Source organism: Astyanax mexicanus, chromosome 2, assembly GCF_023375975.1.
Source record: "Astyanax mexicanus isolate ESR-SI-001 chromosome 2, AstMex3_surface, whole genome shotgun sequence".
Classification (NCBI taxonomy): Eukaryota; Metazoa; Chordata; class Actinopteri; order Characiformes; family Acestrorhamphidae; genus Astyanax; species Astyanax mexicanus.
The window spans coordinates 29,727,761-29,753,003 of NC_064409.1; the positions used below are offsets into that span (position 1 = coordinate 29,727,761).

The 25,243-nt window shown below is 37.0% G+C and overlaps 1 protein-coding gene across 1 annotated transcript in view; it reads left to right on the plus strand.

The window, feature by feature from the left end:
* The window catches only part of ptprb (protein tyrosine phosphatase receptor type b), a 52,851-nt gene extending 30,475 nt beyond the window's left edge, over positions 1-22,376 (plus strand). The window contains exons 9-31 of the mRNA XM_022671526.2: positions 25-288; positions 1,522-1,782; positions 2,033-2,296; positions 2,940-3,209; positions 3,689-3,955; positions 5,006-5,263; positions 5,924-6,196; positions 7,950-8,228; positions 9,548-9,697; positions 10,262-10,523; positions 10,610-10,716; positions 10,800-10,905; positions 11,172-11,252; positions 12,824-12,841; positions 12,949-13,030; positions 14,219-14,309; positions 14,807-14,883; positions 15,571-15,705; positions 15,817-15,939; positions 18,478-18,641; positions 18,771-18,906; positions 20,168-20,288; positions 21,222-22,376. Of these exons, the coding sequence (XP_022527247.2) occupies positions 25-288; positions 1,522-1,782; positions 2,033-2,296; positions 2,940-3,209; positions 3,689-3,955; positions 5,006-5,263; positions 5,924-6,196; positions 7,950-8,228; positions 9,548-9,697; positions 10,262-10,523; positions 10,610-10,716; positions 10,800-10,905; positions 11,172-11,252; positions 12,824-12,841; positions 12,949-13,030; positions 14,219-14,309; positions 14,807-14,883; positions 15,571-15,705; positions 15,817-15,939; positions 18,478-18,641; positions 18,771-18,906; positions 20,168-20,288; positions 21,222-21,244 (3,812 nt within the window). The 3' untranslated portion in view covers positions 21,245-22,376. The remainder of the gene's footprint in view (positions 1-24; positions 289-1,521; positions 1,783-2,032; positions 2,297-2,939; positions 3,210-3,688; positions 3,956-5,005; positions 5,264-5,923; positions 6,197-7,949; positions 8,229-9,547; positions 9,698-10,261; positions 10,524-10,609; positions 10,717-10,799; positions 10,906-11,171; positions 11,253-12,823; positions 12,842-12,948; positions 13,031-14,218; positions 14,310-14,806; positions 14,884-15,570; positions 15,706-15,816; positions 15,940-18,477; positions 18,642-18,770; positions 18,907-20,167; positions 20,289-21,221) is intronic.
* The last annotated feature ends 2,867 nt before the right edge of the window (positions 22,377-25,243 follow it).

A 25,243-nucleotide genomic window follows, 5' to 3' on the forward strand; every position in this document is an offset into this window, starting at 1 on the left:
ATCTACACATTTTTTTTCTTTCAGAACCATCTGCTGTGCAGAACCCCACTGCTATCCACTTAGCCCAAGAAGATGTTCTAAAGGTGTACTGGAACCATGCAGCTGGGGACTACGACCATTACAGTGTGTCAATCCTGCACAAAGACACCATCCTGAGGAACCAAACAGTGGACAGGCACCAAAATGAGTGTGTGTTTAGTGATCTTGTTCCCGGTCGCCTCTACAAGGTGAATGTTACTACCAAGAGCGGCCAATATGAAACCAGTGTTTCCACTGAGGGACGAACATGTGAGTGTCAGCCTGTTTTGTCTTGAAATCTTCCAGTGGTTTTATTTTTTATTTCTTTCATTTATTTCTGTCAGGCATAGGGGTGATTTAAAGTGTCCAGATTTTTTGTGTAATTGTCTCTGCTAGACTTCTAGATTCAGCATCAATATCACTGACTAATAAGGATCACTAATAAATGTCTAACATAATAATGAAGGCCTGCATCCTCCAGCTGTGAACCAGCAGTTTGAGACTACAATATGAGGTTTCTAGTGAGTGGTGGCCAGTGATTGGGCTCTGGTTTTCAACCATGTTCATTAAAACGAACTATTGCCACCCGGTAGTGATAATAATCACTGAAAACTCCTCTCCAAAAAATTAAATAAAAATGTGACAGAAAGAAAATGGGAGCTGCTGTATGTGTTCACAAATAGGTTGCATGCTGGGTAGGGTAATATTTGTGTCATATCTTGTGATTGAGTTACAATCATCTCAGTATTTTCTAATTTGCCCTTAACTTTGTTCATAGTGATATCTTCACATTAGTATACTGATTAACTCACTGTAATCTATGCAATATAGTAAACAGTTCTGCAGTTTGAAAATGTGGGTTTAGATTACTTTTCTTTATTTTCTAAGTTGGTTCAGAGCTACTCTTTGGTGTTGTAGTATTTGAGCTTTTATTCACAGGGTGTTAAGGAGTGTAATTAAATGCTCCCGGTGTTGATTTAACTGTACTACTTTGTTGCAATGAAAATATTACATAAATTGAACAGCTAAGACACTAAAAAATAAGGTAAGATTAACCCAAAAATAACTCCTGACATTGATTATTTGCATAATGTGTGTCTACTGACAACCCTCACTCACCATTAGTGTGTGGTTTTGCCCACCAAGGCTGTTTTGTTGTTGCAGAAGATTAACATCCCATTTCCAGATTTTTTTCCTCAGTAAGAGTGACACTGAACTCATTTGTTTGGATGAACGTATTTACGTATTATGTCGTAAGTTCATACTGGCTCAAACCGGTAGTCATTTTTCAATAAATATGCAGAGTAATAATCAGAACATTTACTTTTACTCCATCAGTGGTTTGTCCAAATAGGTCTTTAGGCCACAAATGGTCACTTTTTGCTTTTAGGTACATCGTTTAAGAAATATATTAGGTTATAGACAATGTTTGTGTTGTCTGGTCATGTATAAATCAGATTTTCTTCGGAAAGTCTGACCTAATGTCTGTGTTCTTTTATTTAGTCCCTGCTGCTGTGCGTGCACTAGCTGTGACCCAGAATGGCACCACGGATTTGAATGTGAGCTGGGAGGCAGCGATGGGTGACGTAGACTATTACGATGTCCAGATCCTGTGTAATGACACGGTTTTCTCTTCAGAGAGACTCAATAGCACAACACGACAGCATCGTTTCTCTCTACTCAACCCAGGCTACCGCTACAAAATAGTGGTGTCCACCGTCAGCGGCTCATTCGTAAGGCCCCAGATTGTAGAAGGCCAAACTGGTAAGCAAGACACACGGTGAAGCGGAAATAACTGGACTGGATAAATGTACTGGCAAATTTTACATCACCAATCTCAAAGAGTGAGACTTTTTTAGCAGTCAACCCTTTTTTAGATGACTTATTCAGTTGTTAGGTACAGCATTTTACTGTATTTCTGTAAACTACTTTATTGTCAGTTAAAATGAAGAATGAGGAACAATGATTTAGGACAAGTTGCAAAATAGTAATTTTTGGTATGTTTATTTCACAGTACCCAGTCAAGTTGAGAATCTCCAGCTCATTCCAGGTACTCTTGGTGGCGCTCTGAGCGCCACCTGGTCCCCCGGAGCTGGAGACGTGGACTTCTATGAAGTGTGCTTGTTCCAGAGTGGTCATGTGAAAGTGTCTTACCGTGTTCCTAAGAAAGACAACAAGATGGACTTTAAAGGCCTTGTTCCTGGGGAGCTGTACACTGTATCTGTGGAGTCAGTGAGTGGAGAACTGAAGAACAGCAGCACAGCCAGTGGACGAACAGGTAAGTTCAGCTCAGAGGGGTTTGATTAACCAAACTGATTATTATAATTCGTACTATTACCACAGTAACTTACACTCTTTTGTAGGTCTCACTCTAAAAGATGCATATTTCTGGTGTACCAAAATAAAACATTGGAGTTTTTTTTTTCTTTTGTAAATCTGCTAGTTATTATTTACATTGTCTAAACAAATATATTTTTTCACTCTTGAACTGCCACTTTGTATGCGTTTAGATATATATATTTTTTCCTGGGTATTTGAAGTCTTCAGTCATACAGACCCCTCTAAAAGTATTGGAACAGTAAGGCCTATCCCTTTATTTCTGATGTAGACTGAAAACATTTGGGTTTGACATTAAAATATAAAAGATCGACATTTTAGCTTTTAATTCCAGCTATTTATATCTTGATCTGATTATTAATAAATAGATTGGTCTAATGTTGCAGTACCTTTGGAATATATTGCATGACTATTATTGGGTTATTTATTTAAAGATCTATTCAGTCACTGTTTTGAATGATTAGTTTTTTAAAGTCATTCCCAACCAAGAGTGGTTTAGAGTTATGTGTCCCACTGATTTATGGCATGATTGGGAACCCACAATATAATTTTCTCTAAATTTAATTTCTTTATCTGTCCTGCAGTTCCTTCCACAGTGAAGGGTCTTCACGCGGACATTGAGCAAACCACTCACAGCCTGAAAGCTGCTTGGGAGAGAGCAGAGGGTGTGTATGATGGATACAGTCTGCAGCTGCAGGACGAGGACGGGGCAGTGCTATATAATGTATCTGTTCCTGCCGGGGTCACACACCACCTGTTTGAAGGTCTTACTCCTGGGAGGTTCTACAGCATTCACATCAAAACCCTCAGCAACTCTACCTACAGCACGGTGGTTACAGCTAAGGGGCAGACACGTAAGAAAATGATTTACGTAAAAAAGGCAATACTGTATGAGAATCAAAGAAGTTCTTCACTATAAACCTTTAACGTTTGTAACTGATTTCCCAAGGCCTTGGGTACACTGTAAAATATGTCCTGTAAAAAGTGTAAATGGCAAAAAAAGATAAATAAAGTAAAATTACAGTAATTCACTGCGGAGAAAAATTACACTATAATTAATCTGTCATTTTCTTTTTACTATAAAACATTCTTTACAATGACCACATGAACTACAATAACCACTTTTATATAAAATATACATTAATATACAAATGAATGTAGCTCTGGTAGGCAAGAGTCCACACTGATAAAAATATGAAAACTAAGATATGTTAGATTTTTTTTCATTCGGTTTTAGTTGTTTGATATTTTTAATATCATGAAACAGTAACCGGAGTTGGTTACAGTGTCTCTTGCTATACAGACATTTAGGCAACTAATTTTTGTTCCCCAGGTCCGGCTGTGGTGAAGGACCTCACTCTGCTTTCCAATAGGATGGGAGAGCTAGCATTCCACTGGAATGCATCTGAAGGATGGGTGGACCACTACAACCTCTACCTGTACAACATGGAGAACATGCTCCAGGACTACAGGAATGTAGCGGCGGCTGTACGGGACTACAGTTTCCCTCACTTGCTTCCTGGGACACCTTACAAGCTGGTGGTGGTCAGCAATAGCAGAGGAAGCAAGAGCAGTGACTCTATTTTGTGGGCGCAGACAGGTAAGTGTCTTTCTGTCCATTTTGAATTTGATTATTTCTAAAAAATCAAACTGTTGTTTTTTATTATTGTAAAAGTTCTAGAACAAACCTGCTTTTGTTGAAGTAACTGAAGGGCTTTCTACTAGATGCTTGCCAAGAGCCATACTGAGATCAGAATGTTTACTTCACTACATCCTCAAATGCCCAAACTCATCACAAAAGTATTTGATGGATCACCAGCATTCCAAAGAACACCGTTCCCCTGCTCCACAGCCCAATGCTGGGAGGCTTATACTTCTGAAGAGAGTTCTATTCTATTGGCACATATTCTCTTCAAAGACTAGACAAACAGTGCGCGCACATTTGCATTTGTGTATCTCTGTCGGCAGTGGCTAAATGCATTGATTAGAAGTATCCAAAAATATTTACGCATATAGTGTAACTTTGAGTAATATTTAAAGTTTAAACCATGTATGTGCACGAAATACACACATGCTTGCTTCTAACAGCTTTTAAACATTTATTTATTTTAAACAGCTCAATCGTTGTTGAATATGAATAAGGATGAATGGGGAAAGGGGGACTCTTGTGACCGCTCTTAATTTATTCCAGTTCCACAGACCATTTATGTGACACTATATATGAAGAAATTGTAACTAGATTCCTATAAACCAAATTACAGTTTAACTCTAAACAATACTTTTAGCTTTAAAAAGTTGTATGGCTCTTTAGTTGCTAAGTTTAATTTTAGTGGGTAGACTGTTCATTGATGTGCATCATATAATAATGAACTTTTCTGTATGTAATGCATTCAAAAACAAGATTCAGCAAACAAGTAAATAAATAAATAAATTGCAACGTGTCCATTGCAATGCACACAGGATCTGAAAGGGTTAAAATAATCAGATTCATGTGAATATTGTGTTTATGTGACAAATAATTAAGTGAAAATTATGTGATAGATAAAATTGGTTCTCATAAATATGTAAGGGTATGTCTATAACAGTAAACAGTCCTGCAGTCTAATTTGTCTTTCTTTTTCTCATTTTCTATTTTCTCTCTTTCTCTCAGTCCCTGCCCCAGCCTGGAATTTACAGGTTGACAATCAGGGATACTCAGACAGCTTGGAACTGACTTGGAAACGTGCTCCTGGTGGACTAAGTGAATATTTGGTCTCTTTAGAGGGTTCAGATCAGCCACAGCAGAAACTGGGGCCAGAACACACAGAGGCAATCTTCCGGGGTCTTCTACCTGGCCAACTATATACTGCTGTTGTGATCACCCGAAGTGGAAACCTCACCAACACTGCCACGGAAGTAGGCCGCACAGGTCTGTGAAGAAACCAAGCCCACGATGCTCCCAAATTACAAACAGAAATATGATACATTTGGAAGGAGAGATAAGATAATTATATCAAATGATAAGAGAAATAGATTGTATGATTTATTGTCTCATACACATTCTAAAAAGTAGTATGTTATAGATTGTATGATTTATTGTCTCATACACATTCTAAAAAGTAGTATGTTTAAAAACATTATTGCAGTGTGACATTACAAAATCATTTGTTATTTACCTTTTTTCTTTAATACTACATTTAAAATTACCAAGCGATAAATTCATACTGAATGTTAAATGTGAATTTTATTTAATAGTAGTAATTTGCAGTGCAGCATAGAACTGTATTAAAGTTTTTATTGTACATGGTCATATCTAAACAATATTGCTTTGACTGATAAATACCTGAGTACCTGATATATACCAATAAATACCTTTATGTATGCACTATACCCATGAAGTGTGATTGCCGTCAGTGAGTTATACTTTTTTTCAACTCTTTTTTTTTTTTTTTAACTATTTTAACTAATGCTCGAACCAAGAGCCAGTGTGTGGAATATCTTTTTTCTGTTTGATTTAGACCCATAGTAAAACTTGTTTTCACACTAACTGTTCACCTTGTCTAATGAAAATATTTATTTTTCTCTCTAGTTCCTGAGCCCCCATCCTCACTGTCTATTAAGGATGGCACTGGTGGCACTGTAGAGGTCATGTGGCACGCCCCAGCCAGAAGTATTCACGACAACTTTAACATTAATTGGATGCCACGAGACGCGCTGCAGGTGTCGAACCTGAACCCCACACGCTGCATCCTGGCAGGCCTTTATCCCGGCCGGCTTTACAATATCAGCCTGCGCACTGTCAGTGGAGGACCACCAGGACCTGTAACCTACAGCTCATTTGTATACCACACTGTTAGAACCGGTGAGTCCATGCCCACACACAATATGTATCATACAATGTAGCTTCACAGATGTGCATCATTTTTAAAATCCCCCTCAGTGTAATTTCATATGCAGTGATGATTAAGGTATACCTGACTTTTTTAATATTAAATCATTGCCTGACCTAATGTGACCACTGGATGTGGGCTATGATGTTGGGGCTATGAAGGGCTCATGATGGTGTTTTTTTTTTTATCTACACTGTACTGAGAACTTTGAACTGGATGGGTTTGTAATCTGAGAAATGTAATTAGTGATCAATGTTCTACATTTACCTCCGCTCAGAAAAGGGGTGCCATTTAAAGAGACTGAAATGTTTCTGGTGCCTGGCTGCAGCAGCTGGTGTGCTTTTAGACACACAGATATGTGCTGACCCCAAAACGCATTCACATACACACTGCCAGCAGCATGCTTTATCATTTATTTAGTGTAGCAGTTCCTTGCCATTTGCTGGCTTGTGTTTCAGCACAGAAAAAAAGAAAAAAAGCAAGGCTCTGAGCACATTATTAGACAGTGACTTCATTCTTTTGGTTTCTTCTTCTTTGCCTGCCAGAAGCACATTCTAAGGAGAATTGATTAAAGAGCAAACAGCAGGCAGCTGAAAGTCTGGGATTTGCTCATCATTTGTATCAGGCCAAGCAGAAGAAATAAGTAACCAAGGAAGAGACAAAAGTACTGAATTTATGTACTTCACAGCTTAAATAGTACATTATTCAAATGTTTATCAACCCTTTCAAAAAGGTTCCATGAAGGTTAGCCTGTAATAAAAGTTTCTAACAAAATATTGGCAGCTAGATGAATACTGACATTATGGAAATGTTAAAAGTAACATTCCCAAAACAAAACATTCAGTTTAAGTTGCAGCTATGTTGATGTGACATTTAAATATGTTAAATATATAAAAACTAAGATTTTAACAGATTGAACATTCTAAGAATGTTAGTTGTAACATTCAGAAAACATTCTACTAACCAGAAATTAGCTGTTAGCTGGATCAACTGATCTTTCCATCAAGAATATGTATGCAAAGATTGGATCTGCATAACACTGAGTGTGCTTATAACAAACTTACAAAAAAAGTAGGAAAAGGGTTTTTGTTTTTTTCAATCATTGTCCTCCCTGTGGAGTAAGCCTTATTTCCCACAAACTATGATTTCATTTGAATGGCTACGAATTAGGGTGCTGTTGTGTGCTGAGACCTACTAAATGTTTTTCTCCACACTGACCTTTTACTGATCAAATTCTGACTAAATGACCCCTGGTTCATGGGCGTGGTAGTGGGAGGGGGGTGGGGGTGGGGGGGGGGGGGTGGGGAGTGGACCTGACTACCCAGGGCCTGAGTAGGAGGAAAATCCTGATTTTTTTTCCCGCTCACATTCCATGTGTACTTGCATGCATAGGGGCCCACTGACATTGAGCGTGTACAGGGCCCAGAATTTGCTGTTACGCCCCTGCCCTGGTTTTAGGCTATATGGTCTGGCAGTATACTGACTGCCTAATACAGCTTTCCAATATCCAGGCTGTATATGGGTGTAAAAGTATCACAAATAACATTCCTAATTAAACTCAGTTTCACCAATTGTTGTTAAATATAGTTATGAAAGGTCACATGTATTCAATATGGTTTTGTAGTCTCTATCGAATCTATATCAAATTATGCCTCTTGAATAATTTGCCTCACACCTTTTCATAACCACAAAGAACTCACACAGAAAACACATATTTACTCTCAGCTCCAGGACCAGTGCAGAGCATCAGCTGTCACCCTTTGAGCTCCACTTCACTCTCATGCTCCTGGAAGGCTCCAGTGGCCGATTATGACACTTATTTGGTAGAATGTAAGAAGCAAAGCTCTGCAGACCCAGTTCGCAAACTGACGTTGGGTCGTGACACAACTTTCCAGCATTTCGACAAACTAGAACCCTTCAGGAACTACACTGTTTCAGTCAAGGTGATGTCTGGAAACAGGAAAAGCCCGGCGACCCAGGACAACACAGTCACCATGATTGATCGTAAGTCTCTCTCTGTTTACTACTAAATTAAATTATTCACTAAGAACGTGGGATTTTAAATGACATAAAATTACATTAATACCCTGTCAATCCTAAAACTGATTCTGATATGTAGTGAAAGTATATGATCAGGTCAGTAATCTTGTTTTGGCTGTTAAAAACATTGCCTTATTATTCAGGTTGATATCGGTCTGTGTTTGTCTTCCTTTCTCAGCAAAGTGTAGACAGTATTAAAGCAACAGTGCAGTTTAGGTGACTACACAACCCAAACTCAAACATTTGTACAATTGCAAAAGTCATTTAGAAAATAAATCCAAGAGAACACATTTAGGATAATCATTTTGAGATCTGCATTGAGTTTGTGTTTTTGGTAAATGAGTGCTGTTGAACAATCCACATTTTACTGTGAGCACAGAAGAGAGACTCACTCTAATCAATAATGATCACTAACAGAGTTGAGACTTTGGACTTTGCAAGTTAAGTAAATAAGGCTGTGTAAAATAAGTGTATTTTTCCATTCCATGGGAACTTTAATCCTGCATTGCCAGCTCTTTGTCGCATTTTACAGTACATAAGATGGTAACTTTCTCTTATAGACTACAACATGTTGGCTTGGCAAACAACCATTATATAAAAATATAATGGAATACCCCATGGACGGTAGCCCTGGTGGATTTAGGGACACACCTATTATGCCAGTAAATGATGCTGAACAGTTGGGTTAACACTGAAATATTTAACTCTGTCAAATAACTCCAACACTGAGCACCTTTAAAATCTGAATTAATTAAAATTACACTTTAAGAGTGAAAATCAACTCCCAGCTGTGTAACTTACTCCAAAATAAACAATGCATGTTCAGCAAGTGTTGATATAACTAGAAATGTGTTAATACACCCATAATCTGAAGTAATGTGGATAATATATTAATTTAATACATGAAGTGCGCAAAAATAAAATGGCGCTCTCATCTGCTGAGGTTAAGAGAAGCGTTGCCGTGGCATGAAGCAGTAAAAGTGAATCAACTCAACTTCAGTCACACTCCTCAACACCTTGGAATAACCTCCAAAATACTACAGCGCCAAAGAGTTCCCCTCAACTCAACTTGTAGTCTAAATTGGAGAATAAATTCTGACAACTTTCATTTAACACTTTTTTTTAACACCAGATTTTCGAACTCCAGAAATTTGCTGTGTTATATCAGGCCTTGCCCTAGTGGAAGTTTTTATTAGTCATCTAATCTATAAGCTGAAACCTTTTTTTACAACTCAAAGTGTTCATTAAGACTAAATTCCACTTGTAAATGTTTGTGTATGCAGGGCCTCCGGTGCCTTCCCCCATGGTACGGATTGGTGAACAAGCCACTCACATCACCCAGTCCACCATCTTCTTCAAATTCAACTGTAGCTGGTTCAGTGATGCCAACGGGGTGATCCGCTACTTTGCCATTATCGTTGCAGAATCTAACGGTACTTTCCAGCTACAAAGTATTTTGCAAAAGTAGGTTTGTGATTAGTCCAGACCTGGAAAGGCACAAATCCTTTTTTTTTTTTATATCATGTTTGAACCTTTATATACCAAATATTAGTACATCTGTCATTATGTCTTTTAAAATAATTGTATTGATTAAACAATGAAGAATTAATGAGATAAAAGCACAGACCCGTGCTTCCTGTGTGAATATATGAATATATTTATGAATATACCCCTTTAGCACATACCTGACATTAGACATATAATAATAATACAGGTCTTGAATGTCTTTTTTTTTAACCTTTTCAACATGATAAGCATCAACAACTCTTCTTCAGAGGTTCTAATCCTCTTAGTTTGTATCATGATATACCTCCACATATGTCCATGTTCCCATACCTTTGCCTTTCATAGATATTTATTATCGGTCTATATTTTCATTTCATTTGTTTGATTTACCTATTTACTTTAGGTGAAAGTTCTACAGTAATATAGATTTTGAAGAGTTCACAAACTCTGTACCAATAGCACATATATGATAATAACTTTTGCATTTGCAGACATTGAGCCCCTGCTGCCAGAACACAGGCATCCTCTGCCCTCTTACCTGGAGTACAAGCGCAACAGTTCCATCAGGGCTTACCAGACCAGTTACTTTAAGAGTCTGTGCAAAGACGATCCAGAGATAGGCAACCAGGTGCTTGAGATCAACCTCGGAGCTGGAATGGAGCGGCTGGGTGGACCATGCAAAGAAGAAGCTGAGCTTGAAAAACATGAAAACTCTTACTGTGATGGACCCCTTGCATCCAGAACACCCTACAGGTATTGCTGAAGAAGTGTAAATGCATGTGTTGTCACTGGTACAAAGCAGGGATCTGGCCTTCGTAACAATGCGTTTTCTCTTACAGGCTGAGTGTCCGTGCCTTCACTCAACTCTACGATGGCGAAAACAAGCAGTTTTCCCATCCTCTCTTCAGCGACACTTACCTCTCTCTCCCTCTGCGCACTAAAGCAGGTGAGGTGGAGAAACGATGCCTGCTTCTTTCTCATCCTCCCGCTGCAGAAGCAGCACTAATCCACTTTTATCCCCTCACTCAGAGCCGATGGGAGGGATCGTGGAGGGCATCAGCACCGGCCTGTTTCTCATCAGCATGGTGATTGCTATAACCACCTTAATAATCTACAAGCAGAGGGTCCATAAAGTGTGAGTACACCCAGACATGTTTAGGAATAAGATCAAGCGTGTTACTGCAGCTGGTAAGCAGTCATTGGTAAGGGGAACAGAAAAGCTGGGCATCTGAAGAACACAGATCATTAAATGAGAGAAAAACAGGAAATCCAGATCCTGATCACTAATGAAATCTGCCCAATTGTCTGCTCTGTATTCTAAAACATTGTGATCTTTTAGTTCATCTACTAAAAGATTGACTGTGATGTGTGTATGTGTGATGTGTGTGTCCATCCATTCAGAGCGGTGCAGGAAAGTCCCGTGGTGAGGATGAGTATGTGGAAGGAGGTGTCTAATACAGGAATGTACATGGGCATCAGGAGGTACAACATATTTGTTTGTTACATTTACTAACACACCAATTTACTAACAAAAAATAATTAACATTATTACATAATAACATTATAACATAATTTGTATTACTTCCAACTCACTTCACAACCACAATCAGCTTTTTATTTGATATAGAAGCATCTGATAATGTTTAAAAAGACCTCTGAAAATGCCACTATCAAATTTCGTGTGCATGTGTTTGGTTAAAGTGATGGCTGCAGTTTTCTCCAGGCCACAATGTATTAAAGCCTTTTTTGCTTTTAATTGCAGCCTGTTTTTCCGGTTACTACAAAAATAATAATTAAACAATTTTGGACTACTATGGACTGTGGTTGAGCTACACAACTGAGCTACACTTTGCCAGTTGAACGTAAAATATTTATGCTCACCTAAACCAATTAAATTGTGTAAAAGTACCCAATTTTACCTCACTGTCATCTAATTCTATTTCCACTGACAAGTACTTTTAGTCCTATAATTTTACAGAGTTAAGTCCTGTATCTGTTTCTCTGCATACATTATAATCCTTCTTTTACCTTGTTCTTTAATGATCAGGACCCCCCAGGAGAAACCACCCCAGAGGAGCTGCACTAAAAAACTATGCGTAAAATTTACTTTAAAAAATTTTAGCAACTTTCTGCACTTATTTTTTTTTTTAAGTAAATTTAATTTCAGATAAATTCTTCTCGGTTTCATGACTTAAATGTTACATAGAGTAAACTTTACTTACTTTCTGTATACAATATAACCTAATTAAAATTACTTAATTTATACAATATTACTTAAATAATTTATGATACATAATGTATACATTTAAATATTTATAGTTAAAACACACATTAAAATATTTACACAATCTCAAAGATTATCTCAAACAGACCAAGTCTCATTGTCTCAACACATGGATGGAATTTAAAACATTCTTTCTAGTATTATAAAAAGAATGTGTTACATGCCATCCATGTGTTGAGATTGTGTTTAAAATGTGTTTTAACTAAAATATTTAAATGTATATATTATGTATCATAAATTATTTGAGTAATATTGTTTAAGTGTTTAACTGTAATTAGGTGATATTGTATGCAGAAATTAAGTAAAGTTTACTAAAAGAAAGAATTGACTGAATCTCAACATGTAACATTTAAGTCTTGAAACCGAGTTGAAGTTACTTAAATTGATCTGAAATTGAATTCACCTAAAAAAAGCAAATGCAGAAAGTTGCGAAACTTTTTTAAAGTAAATTTTACGCATCACTTTTTTCAGTGTGGGTTTATTATCAGCACAGCAGTAACACTGAGCAGTGTTGCTGTGCTCACTCACTGTCCACTCTATGATGTAAAGATGTAAAGTCAAAGACAGAAGCTGATCTGTCGCAGCACTGTTTGTGCTGCTTATCCTCATTCACTGTTCATTGGACACTGTGAACTTGTGTTGATCTGTGATGAACAAGTTTTTTGGGAAGGTTTTTGGGGGTTTGAAATTGGCTGTGGTGGCTTCAGAGAAGATGAGTGAAAATAATTTTTAATCTAATTCTTTTTTTTTTATTTCTCTTTTGTTGCAGTAACCGCTGCATATCTAGGTGAGTACTTGCATTCTCAACATAAGAAAAAAGTCCACAAATATTCTTGGTTAACTACAGCTTCGCAGTAAATACTGGTTTGACACTCTTTGCCTGTGTTTTATTAGCCCAATTAAAGCAGCCCACTTCGAGTCTCATCTCTCCAAGCTTCAGGCTGACTCCAATTACCTATTTTCTGAGGAGTTTGAGGTAAGGGTCAGACTGCATTTGAAACTGAAATTCCTGTTTACACAGTAAGTTTACATCGGTAATACTGGCAGCCAATGTAAACAGCACATTGTGTTTGAGTAGAATTTTGTAAGTGTTGTGTCTACTTACATTTAGAACAGGGGAAAAAATAGAAATTTCATTTTTAACTTTGGCTAGCTGTTGAATCAAGGGTTAAATTGAGATGAACAGTGTTGATAAAGAAACAGTGATACATAAACTACTATGCAATTAAGCAAGAGTGCATTATGATATACAAATCACTTAAAGCATACACAATACAACTAGAATATTGCAATTCAATATTTACACAGGTCAAGAATGTTTAAGATAGGCAGTAAAACATTTTAGATTGTCATTTAGTGCAAAATAGTACACTAAATATATTTAGTAAAAAAAAATCTTATTTGCGGACTTTTTCTCATTAGATTTACAAGCCAAATTACACTGCCTGGACAAAAAAAAGTCAGGTCACGACTCGGTTCAGCATCAGTATGTGCTGAAAGAATGAGGTCAGCTGACTACCTGAATATACTGAATATAGAGCAGGTTATTCCATCAATGGACTGAATGATCCTTTTTTTGGTGCCGACTTTTTTTGGCCAGGCAGTGTATCATCAAAGTATCCTCATCAAAGAATCTGGTATCTTTAATAGCATATTTGGGCCAATAACCACTTATTTGACATGACATGGTCATCATGCCCTGCAGGTTTTCGATTTTATACTAATTAAAGCACACCTGATACAACTAATAAACTTAACTGACGAGCTGGGGTGAACTGGGTTTAGCAAGAAAGTGTTACAGCAAGAAAAACAAACTAAAACAAGCCGTAGTCCCAGATCAGGATTAATAACCATTGTTCTAAGTAACAATCAAAAGTGTGAGGTAATTGAGAGTGGCTTTGTTTGTTAGGGCAACACAAGATTTCTGCTTGGAGTGGTGCAGTGTGAAGGCTCACAGATTTCTGCTGAATGAGAGCAGAGGAGTGCCAAACTAGGCTCAATGTGAATCAGATGGACTAGGCTATTTAAACACCTCCAGCATGTCCATTATATACCAGACTCAGAATAAAATAGAGTGAAAAAATACACTGCTATGCATTAAATATATATTTTTTCTTCTGTGATAAGTAGATATAGCAGCATAAAATTTCCTTTCTTTTCACAGGACTTAAAGGATGTGGGTCGCAACCAGACTCTGGATGCTGCACGTCTGCCTGAAAACCGCTGCAAAAATAGATACAACAATATACTGCCATGTAAGTAATAGTCAAGAAATTAGACACTTTCTCATTAAAGAAAAAGTTAAAAAGGAAAAAAGCTACTGATGTTGGGATACGATCTAAAAATAGACAATATAAATATCTAGCAAACTAGTTTTCCTTTTGCCCACAGATTATGCAGCTGGGTTATATTCTGAACAATAGAATCAGAAAACTGAATAAGTGATTGACTAGTTTTAAATATAAAAAAAATTGCAGCCATTTATACTATTAAGATGTTAACACTTTCAAAAGTCCTTCATCTCATTCTTTATTCATGTATATATATATATATATATATATATATATATATATATATATATATATATATATATATATATATATGTGTATACACACACACACACATTTGGGGGGTTTCAGGGTTGGAGGGATGCAGAAAGGGGCACAAGTAGAGAGAGAAAAACAACCAAAGAAAGAAAAAAATCACGAATGGTTGTCTTAAAAACTATTTTCTTTTTTTTGTTTTTCTACAGATGATGCTACCCGGGTGAAACTGTTGTGCTTGGAGGATGACCCATGCTCTGATTTCATCAATGCTAGCTTTATCCCAGTGAGTTGAAGCAGTATTATGGAAAAATGGATGCTTCTTGTTTATGTACTTCCCATGCACTCAGTTAGTTGGTAAAAGCCCAAATTACATTCCCTATGTATTTCCAAACAAAGTGAAAGATACAGACAGAAATTGAAAGAAACACCAGTTGCAGCAGAGCCACTCTGGCACTTGGATCAAAACCTCAGATAATTTGTCTGGCCTTGGTTTACCATCTCTAGATGGTATAATAATATAACCATAGTAAAAAATCTAATCAGTACAATCTGTATTATTGGATCAGGTTGCCATACTAATACACTGCCAAAAAAAAAAGTCGCCACCTGGATTTAAGTAAGTAAATGATGTGGGGTTGATGCTGCAGTTGGTCAGGTTTAGGTTCAGTAACAGTATGTGCTGAAAGAATGAGGTCAGCTGACTATCTGAATATACTAAATATAGACCATGTTATTCCATTAATGGATTTTTCACTTCCCTGATGATACGGCCATATTCCAAGATGACAATGCCAGGATTCATCAGGCTGGAATTGTGAAAGAGCGATTCAGGGAACATGAGATCATTTTCTTTCGGTTTTTTTTTTGGCCAGGCAGTGTATTAGGAGCTAAGAAGATTAATAATGTAATAGTCTGCTTATTTTATTAACATCAGTAATAAGGAGCCATTCTCTGTGTGTTTGTGCCTCAGGGTAACAGTTTTGGGCGTGAATACATAGCCACACAGGGACCACTCCCAGGGACCAAAGACGATTTCTGGCGGATGGTGTGGGAACATAATGTGTACAACATCGTCATGGTCACGCAGTGTGTGGAGAAAGGCAGGGTGAGTGGAGAAAATACACAGCTAAACTGTGTATATTCGTCTTACAAGGAACCCCTGGATGTTTCTGACACATGACTTTATTGTTCGTTTGATTGGGACCGTGTGATGCAGGTGAAGTGTGACCAGTACTGGCCTACAGACAGGGAACCGCTGTACTATGGTGAGCTTGTGGTGCACATGCTGTCTGAGTCTGTCTTGTCAGAATGGATCATCCGTGAATTTAAGATAAGTCGGGTGAGTGTGAAAGGGACAGAAACAGGAACATGTACTACTTGTAGGGCTGGACCCGAATATTCGGGTATTCGGATATTCGTTCGTTGAGTAGGTATTCGGTTTTTAATTTTGGTATTCGGATATTCGTTTTTTTTCTCCTTTCCAGAGTTCCACCTCAGTCTAACCACTTCTGTTCTCGCGGGTCCCGTCAGAATATCTTGCGCGCGGGACAGAACTGAACTGTTATTGGCTGGAGCGGGAGTTTAATCCAGACGATGCGGGAGCAAATTAATAAATAGTTAAGAAAACTGTAATAATTGTAAAAAAAAAACCTAAAGAAAACTCTCAACGCGCAGGATGGACCGACACACACACGCACACACCGATGGTGCAGCGCTGCTGTTTTAATAAATATATAAGTAAATTTGAAGCATTAAATGTAGTTTATTTAATTTATATTAGGAACGTGGGGCGGGAGCGGCAGAAATGTGTATGTGGCGGGCGGGCGCGGGATTAAAAGAAGCAATTTTTTTGCGGAGCGGTAACGAGACAGAAACGCGGGAGCGTGGAAGAGTGGGTTTAAAAATCAGTCTCGAGCAGACCTCTATTATACATGATAAAAAAACGAAACTGATTTATATAATAAAACGTAAGGGGTAATGTGGCAACAGTAGGGGCTAAATCGGTTACAAAAGCCTGGCCTACAAAAATGATGTCTGAACGAATTTCCTCTTATGTAATATAATTTAAAATGGTTTAAAAATATAAAATAATTTCTAAGCAAACGAAATATTTAATATTGAGCTTATAGCCCAAGTGCAAAAATACAAAATCAGTAATACGGCTATGCCCTGCACAATGCTTAAACCGAAATAGACCAAGTACAATAACGTCATTAACAATGACTTTCCTCTACTCTAATATAATTTAACATGGTTTAAAAATATAAAATAATTTCTAAACAAACGAAATATTTAATATTGAGCTTATAGCCCAAGTGCAAAAATACAAAATCAGTAATATGCCCTGCACAATCCTTTAACCGAAATAGACCAAGTACAGTTTACAATGACTGTCCTCTAATATAATTAACAATGTTTAAGAATATAAAATACTTCCTGAACAAACGTTTTTTTTGTTTGTTTTTTTTAAGCAAATAGCCTAAGTGTGAAAACACAAACAGCAATTTACTGGGCTGGCTTGCGCAGCGGAGAAACCGTGCAGCAGCAGCCTCGGTGTGGGGCAGCAGAAATTCCGGGATGAAAACACAAAGAAATCTGGGCTAAAAACACAGAAAAAATATGGGGTGAAAACACAAAAATCCGGGATAAAAACACCAAAAATCCGGGGTGAATATGTCTCGTCGGTCAGAGCAAATTGAACATTTTTCAGTGGATTAAAGGGGCCGTGATTTCCTTTTTTTTTTTTTTTTTTTTTAACCTCTTTTTTTAAAAACGAATATTCGAATATTTGCTTCGAATCAGTGCCGAATATCCGGAGCTCAAAAAACGCTATTCGGGCCAGCCCTAACTACTTGCAAAGAATTAAAATTTAACTGTTAATAAAACTGTATATTAAAACCATCTTAGAATCACTTAATCACATTAATATGTTTTGGTTGTACAAAAAAGAAATCAGGAATTTTATTACAACCCCAAATCAGAAAAAGTTGGGACAATGTGGAAAATGCTAATATAAAAAAGTTCTAAAAGCCAGTCTTCCACAGAGATAAAAGGTTGATATGTGTCACTTTCCACTCATTTATGAACATCTGTCACTCTGGATCCATGCAGACAGTGAGTAGAAGGTATTTTTGTTTTGTTAACTGCATAAGAAAGACTGTTGTTAAAGTTCCATTGACTTTTATTACATGCTTAAATATACAATGTGGAGAGTAAGATCATGTGCAGTAATACTTGACAAATGTTTTTTATTTACCTCTTCTTAGTGTAGCCTAAGAAGCACTGGATTTGTAAATTTAATATAGGGACATGTCTAGCTGTTATGTATATGATTTGACACATTCATTTTTTGTTCTGCAGTCCTGTGGACAGAGAATGGGAGGAACATTTAAACATGGAAATTGTGACAATGCCCCTGTACTGTTGTGCACTCTAAGAAATTTGCGACAAAAAATAAACTTTGTAAGGAATAGCAATATTACAAAATGGTAAATGCTTTTCTGTCCCAACTGTTGCAGGCCTGAAATGCAGGAATGGAAAAAAATAAATAGCTGAAATAAAATTTTAATTACTTGTATTTTTCCATTTGTATATTTTATTTACATGTCCTAAACTTTTCTAATTTGGGATTGTATAATTGAAACACCAAAGGTTATTGTTAAGTTATTGTTAATTTTTTTATTGATATTTTAACTATTTTTCATTCTTGTTGTTCTGAGTCTTCATGTAAATGTTATCTTTTAATAAAATGTGTAAATATACACAAACATTAAATATTGGTTTTGTTTTATTTGTTAAAATTGTTGTTGTTTAAAGACTGTATGCCAGTGTGAGTGCATGCAGAAATAACATATTTAGTATGATGCTGTACTTTTAGGAAGGCCAGTTGAGCTACCCCAGGATAGTGCGTCACTTTAATTACACGGTGTGGCCGGATCATGGTGTGCCAGAAACAACACAGTCTCTCATTCAGTTTGTGAGGACCGTCCGAGATTACATCGACAGGGCACCAACTTCAGGTCCGACTGTTGTGCACTGCAGGTATGTTTAACACAACTAAACCTTACACATGAACAGCCTTTTAAAACTCAATGTTCAATTCAGAGCAATTGAAGATGTCTTTTGTCATCTTAATCTGGATTTAGACTGACTGTCTCTGTTTTTTGGCAGTGCTGGAGTGGGACGCACAGGCACCTTCATTGTTCTGGATCGTGCTCTGCAGCAGTTGGACAGTCGTGGCACTGTTGATATTTACGGCTCTGTGCGTGATCTCCGGCTGCACCGCATACACATGGTGCAAACTGAGGTAGGTCTAACTAGAGCTGTCAGCCATAAGCTGTCTTGTCAGTAACACCTGCAGCCTGTCAAATATTTTTATTCATATTAGAGTCAGGTGTTTTTAATCAATTGGGTGATAATCAGCTAATTGGGTGATAATCAAAGTCTGCTTTTCACAACAAATGTTTGTGAAATGTATCATGGCACAAACATAGAAGATTTCTGAGGCCCTCAGAAAAGCCTGGAAATTGTATATAATCATCTATAAAGAGTTTGGGCTCCACCAATCTACTGTCAGACATATTGCGTACAAATAGAGGAAAATTAAGACCATTATTACCCTCCCCAGGAGTGGTTGACCAACAAAGTTCACTCCAAGAGCAAGGCGTGTAATAGTCAACAAGATCACAGAGGACCTCAGAGTTCTAAGCAACTGGAGGCCTCTCTAACATTGGTTAATGTTAATGTTCAGGAGTTCACCATCAGGAGAACACTGAACAACAATGCTCTGTATGGCAGGGTTGCAAGGAGAAAGCCACTGCTCTCCAAAAATAACATTACTGATCATCTGCAGTTTGCTAAAGATCACCTGGACAAGTGAGAAGGATATTGGAAGACATATATAGGAGTTTTCGGTTTAAATGAAAAGCTTTGTTTGGAGAAAGGAAAACATTGTTTCAACAAAAGAACCTTATCCAATCTGTGAAACATGGTGGTGGTATTATCAAGGGTTGGACATGTCTTGCCATCATTGATGAAACAAGGAAGTTTTAATTATATCAGAGGATTTTTAAGGAAATTGTCAGGTCTGTCCATGAACTGAATCTTAGGAAAGGATGGATCGTGCAGCAAGACAACGACCCTAAGCACACATATTGTTCTACCAAAGAAGGGTTCTAGAAGTATAAAGTTAATGTTTACGTGCAGTTGTTGCTATGTGGTCACACGAGATACTGAAAGCAAAGGTTTACAAACTTTTGCCACACACAAATATGTAATATTGAGTCAATTTCCTTAACATATAAATGACATGATATAATATTTTTGTCTCATTTGTTAAGCTGCATTCTCTTTATCTACTATTAGGACATGTGAAAATCTGATAAAGTTTTAGGTCATATTTATGCAAAAATATAAACTTTCAACCACCACTGTTAATGCCTGTAGATTCAGCCGGCATAATATTACAGTGCTGGCAGCTTTCAGGTCATAAAATTACAAAACTAACATGGTGTGGGGGGAGAATATGTCATTCATAAAAATCTGCTTCCCTTTTGTTTTCCTCTTAGAGCCAGTATATGTTCCTCCATCAGTGTGTGCGTGATGTTCTGAGAGCCAGAAAGCTTCGCTGTGAACAGGAGAATCCACTTTATCCTATCTACGAGAACTTCAATCCTGACTACTGTAGAGGTCAGTACATCTATCTATCTATCTATCTATCTATCTATCTATCTATCTATCTATCTATCTATCTATCTATCTATCTATCTATCTATCTATCTATCTATCTATCTATCTGTCTGTCTGTCTGTCTGTCTGTCTGTCTGTCTGTTTGTCTGTCTGTCTATCTGTCTGCTGTTATTTCATTCATATTATTTCCATATGTATATTCTTTTCTTCCAAGAAAGTGATAATATTGTTGGACTTTAATTTAAATTGCATTGGACCCGTTCTTTAATAGCACACTGTGTTTATTGACTAAACAAGGGGTGTCAGACTCATTTTAGGTTATGGGGCACATTATAGGTAATCCAGTGGGGGCCAAATCGTTTTTATTGAGATGTTGATTAAATTCTGCCTCTGAGCTTTAATGTGATTTATAATATAACAATATCCCAGTTAAGCTATTCATAAAGAGAGTTAGTTTTCAGTGTTTAAGCTCTGCAGGTAAAGCTGTGTCTGAGATTTAGTAAATGCCACACAGTTTAGAACCCAAACTGAAACATAGTGTATTAATACTTGTTGGTAATTTTCAGTAAAAGGGTTTATAAAAATAATTAGTTGCTGCTCTTTTAATGCAGCACTTGAGACTTCACTGTATGGGAGTCCTGTCCCTCTTTCCAAAAAAAAGATTTTGATTGGTTCTGCCTGAGTTTGACTCTCTGTTGTTCCACATCACCCTGAAATAAAGATTCTAATTGGCTCTGCCTCTGATTTTAAATAAATTCTGAATGCTGTCTAAAATAGACAATCTGACAGGTTTTATATCATGTCAGTGTAGAATTAAGTAAAGTGAATGGATTAGACAGTCTCATCTGAAAAAAGCAAATTGTTCAAAGTTGTTTTCAGTGGCTGCCCTAAAAAAGGGCTGCAGAGTTATTAAACTTTCATATCTTTCCTCAGATTTTGTGTACACTGGATGCTGAAGACTGCAAGCATCCTGACAAAGGGGAGAAAAACCTATTTAATTTCCGTAACATAAAGAAATATAACATTATTTTTATACAGCACAAAACATTTAACATGGTAAAGATGTATGTATAATGAACATGTGTGTGTTAATGTCTTTTTTTCTTTTATTGGTATTGGTATAGTAAAAAAACTTACTGAACTTTTGTTCTATTGTGTATTGTAAAGTCAGTTTGTCTTACTGAGTAACAGGAGAAACATGCACACATTCAGATGTGACAATCCTGCACTTCTGGTTTTCAGTTAGTGAATTCTTGCAATTAGCAACTTTGTAAAAGTAAATCCAAAATTTGACAAAGTTATCTGGCACAGCGATTAGGGCAGAGCTGATGAATTTTAAGGCATTGCAGTTTAATAACCCAATACTGATGGTGTATGAAATGTTGCTTGCTTGTGTCTGTATGAAATCCACTCAATAAATCCCTGAGGCAAAATAAATAGGGTATTAAGGTGCTACTGATTTGGCATTCTGATTAGTAGTAATAATCAGCTCAGAGTAGTATTGGGATTATCGAATTATAAATGCAGTACAATACACTTCTGCATGAACAAGACTACAATACTGTTTATCCACTTTCTGCTAAATCTGAACATTTATATGGGAAAGGGTGTACGCACCCTTACTGCACATGGCTGAAGGACAAAGTCAGACATATTATGATGCTCGAATCTAGAGAGCTGTCAAATATGTTTTACTGGAAACTGATTTAAAGGGAACTGTTCTAAATATGGAGATGTTTGGTTATTCCAATCAAAACCATCCAAATCCATCTGTTATTTTTTCTGCACATGAGAGTAACATCCACTGATACGTACACAATGCTTTTGCAACATTAGTACCACCTGTCTAATATTGAGAAGGTCCTCATTGTGTTGCCACAACAGATCTGACCAGTTAAGACAGAAACTCCTCTGTGACCTCTGAAGATGTCCTGTATTATCTGACCCCAAGACATTTATCTAGCAGCTACTCCTGTAAATTGTAAAGTGGGGCTTCTGTAAGCATGTTTTGGAGATTATCAAAATGTGTCCCTTTTCAAAGTGTTTCAGATCTACAGTTGTGGTCAAAAGTTTACATACACTTGTAAAAAAACATAATGTTATGGCTGTCTTGAGTTTTCAATAAGTTCTACAACTCTTATTTTTCTGTGATAGAGTGATCGGAACACATACATGTTTGTCACAAAAAACAGTCATAAAATTTGGTTCTTTCATAAATTTATTATGGGTCTGCTGAAAATGTCACCAAATCTGCTGGGTCAAAAATATACATACAGCAACAAAATTTGTCAATTTTGGTGATGTAGCGAGTTGTGTCAATCAAATTAGCTTCATGTCATGGCCTCTTCACTTCTTGTAAGTGATTCTGATTGACTACAGCTGTTGACTTCTCATGAGCCCATTTAAATAGGGCTCATTTGACCCAGTGATTAGACTCAGCTACAAAAGCTACAATGGGAAAGTCAAAGGAACTCAGTGTGGATCTGAAAAAGCGAATTATTGACTTGAACAAGTCAGGGAAGTCACTTGGAGCCATTTCAAAGCAGCTACAGGTCCCAAGAGCAACTGTGCAGACAATTATACGCAAGTATAAAGTGCATGGAACAGTTGTGTCACTGCCACGATCAGGAAGAAAACGCAAGCTATCACATGCTGCCGAGAGGAGATTGGTCAGGATGGTCAAGAGTCAACCAAGAATCACCAAGAAGCAGGTCTGCAAGGATTTGGAAGCTGATGGAACACAGGTGTCAGTCTCCACAGTCAAGCGTGTTTTACATCGCCATGGACTGAGAGGCTGCCGTGCAAGAAAGAAGCCCTTGCTCCAGAAAAGGCACCTTAAGACTCGGCTGAAGTTTGCTGCTGATCACATGGACAAAGATAAAACCTTCTGGAGGAAAGTTCTCTGGTCAGACGAAACAAAAATTGAGCTGTTTGGCCACAACACCCAGCAATATGTTTGGAGGAGAAAAGGTGAGGCCTTTAATCCCAGGAACACCATGCCTACTGTCAAGCATGGTGGTGGTAGTATTATGCTCTGGGGATGTTTTGCTGCCAGTGGAACTGGTTCTTTGCAGAAAGTAAATGGGATAATGAAGAAGGAGGATTACCTCCAAATTCTGCAGGAAAACTTAAAACCATCAGCCCGAAGGTTGGGTCTTGGGCGCAGTTGGGTGTTCCAACAAGACAATGACCCAAAACACACATCAAACGTGGTAAAGGAATGGCTAAACCAGGCTAGAATTAAGGTTTTAGAATGGCCTTCCCAAAGTCCTGACTTAAACCCCATTGAGAACATGTGGACAGTGCTAAAGAAACGGGTTCATGCAAGAAAACCATCACATTTAGCTGAACTGCACCAATTCTGTCAAGAAGAGTGGTCAAACATTCGACCTGAAGCTTGCCAGGAGCTTGTGGATGGCTACCAAAAGCGCCTAGTTGCCGTGAAAATGGCCAAGGGACATGTAACCAAATACTAATGTTGCTGTATGTATATTTTTGACCCAGCAGATTTGGTGACATTTTCAGCAGACCCATAATAAATTTATGAAAGAACCAAATTTTATGACTGTTTTTTGTGACAAACATGTATGTGTTCCGATCACTCTATCACAGAAAAATAAGAGTTGTAGAACTTATTGAAAACTCAAGACATCCATAACATTATGTTTTTTTACAAGTGTATGTAAACTTTTGACCACAACTGTATGTAGGTGTGTACAATCAGTTTTTCACTGCCGTTACATCATTTAAAAGAACAGTTAAACATTCTTAATGAAAAGAGTTAGTGACAATTTCTAGACTTGAGGGAGACAATAAAAATATGAACTTGGTGTATTATGGTATATATGGGTATATATGGTGGCAAATGGATTATTTTCACAACCACTAAAGCTCAGTGTTAGTATAAATGTGACATCACCATTAGTACCATTAGTATTACCATTACATTTTTTTATTACCATACATTCATATATAAATATATACATATATATGTATATGTGGAGCATCTTCTAACGTACAATTGAAGCACCATTTCTTTAGTGTTAATACAGTGAAATATGTGTGCAGGTTATGTGTCCTGAGATATGTATATCTGTAATGAACAACAGTACTGAAGATATTGAATTTATGCAGACAAAATATTTAGCTATTTTAAGTGTTGTCATGCTACAAGTTTATACAATAGACCAGTAGGTCCTGCTGTCTATCATTTTTATTGCTTTCCCACAAAGCAACTGTATTCATACACAATCACATACTGAGCTATAGTGGGTGTTTCAAAACAGGCAAATAAACACTGTAGCAGGGCCGGGGACCACTTTTCTGAACACAGTATATATTTACTATTAGCCATAGCAGCTGTATTAGTTTGGTCATATAATTAATGTTGTGCTTTCATACGAAAGCTAGATAAAAGGCTGTTTTGTCACTTCTCTGTCTAAAATCATATATTTATATTTATATCTATAACTTGACTATAATTTAAATAAAATAGCACCATCTTAACAGAATCCATAAATCTGCTTGCATTGAAGGAATATGTGGATCAAAGCATGATGATTTAGGGTTTAATGTTTATTCAAACTATAAGCTTTGTACTGAGATTTTAAATGTTTAAAATGTCCTACTACTGAATGTAGCCACATATAATGAATAAAATAAAGGATGTATAAGCCATATCCTTTTTTATGTTTATTTTTAAATAAAATTTAAATGTCTCTATTATGTGACACTGCATTGTAAATCAAATCACATTTCACTTAAACATGTATGAATGGAATCTATTGCAATGTTTATTTTTAAATAAAAAGAAAAGACAAGTGTCTGTGTGTATTATTCAACACTGCATGCATTTTTGAAGTCATGAAACATATTAAAGCAAACAAAATGTTGGATTCCTCACAGTACCCTCAGTATTGCTTTAATACAGTTTTAAAATGGAACACAAACATATA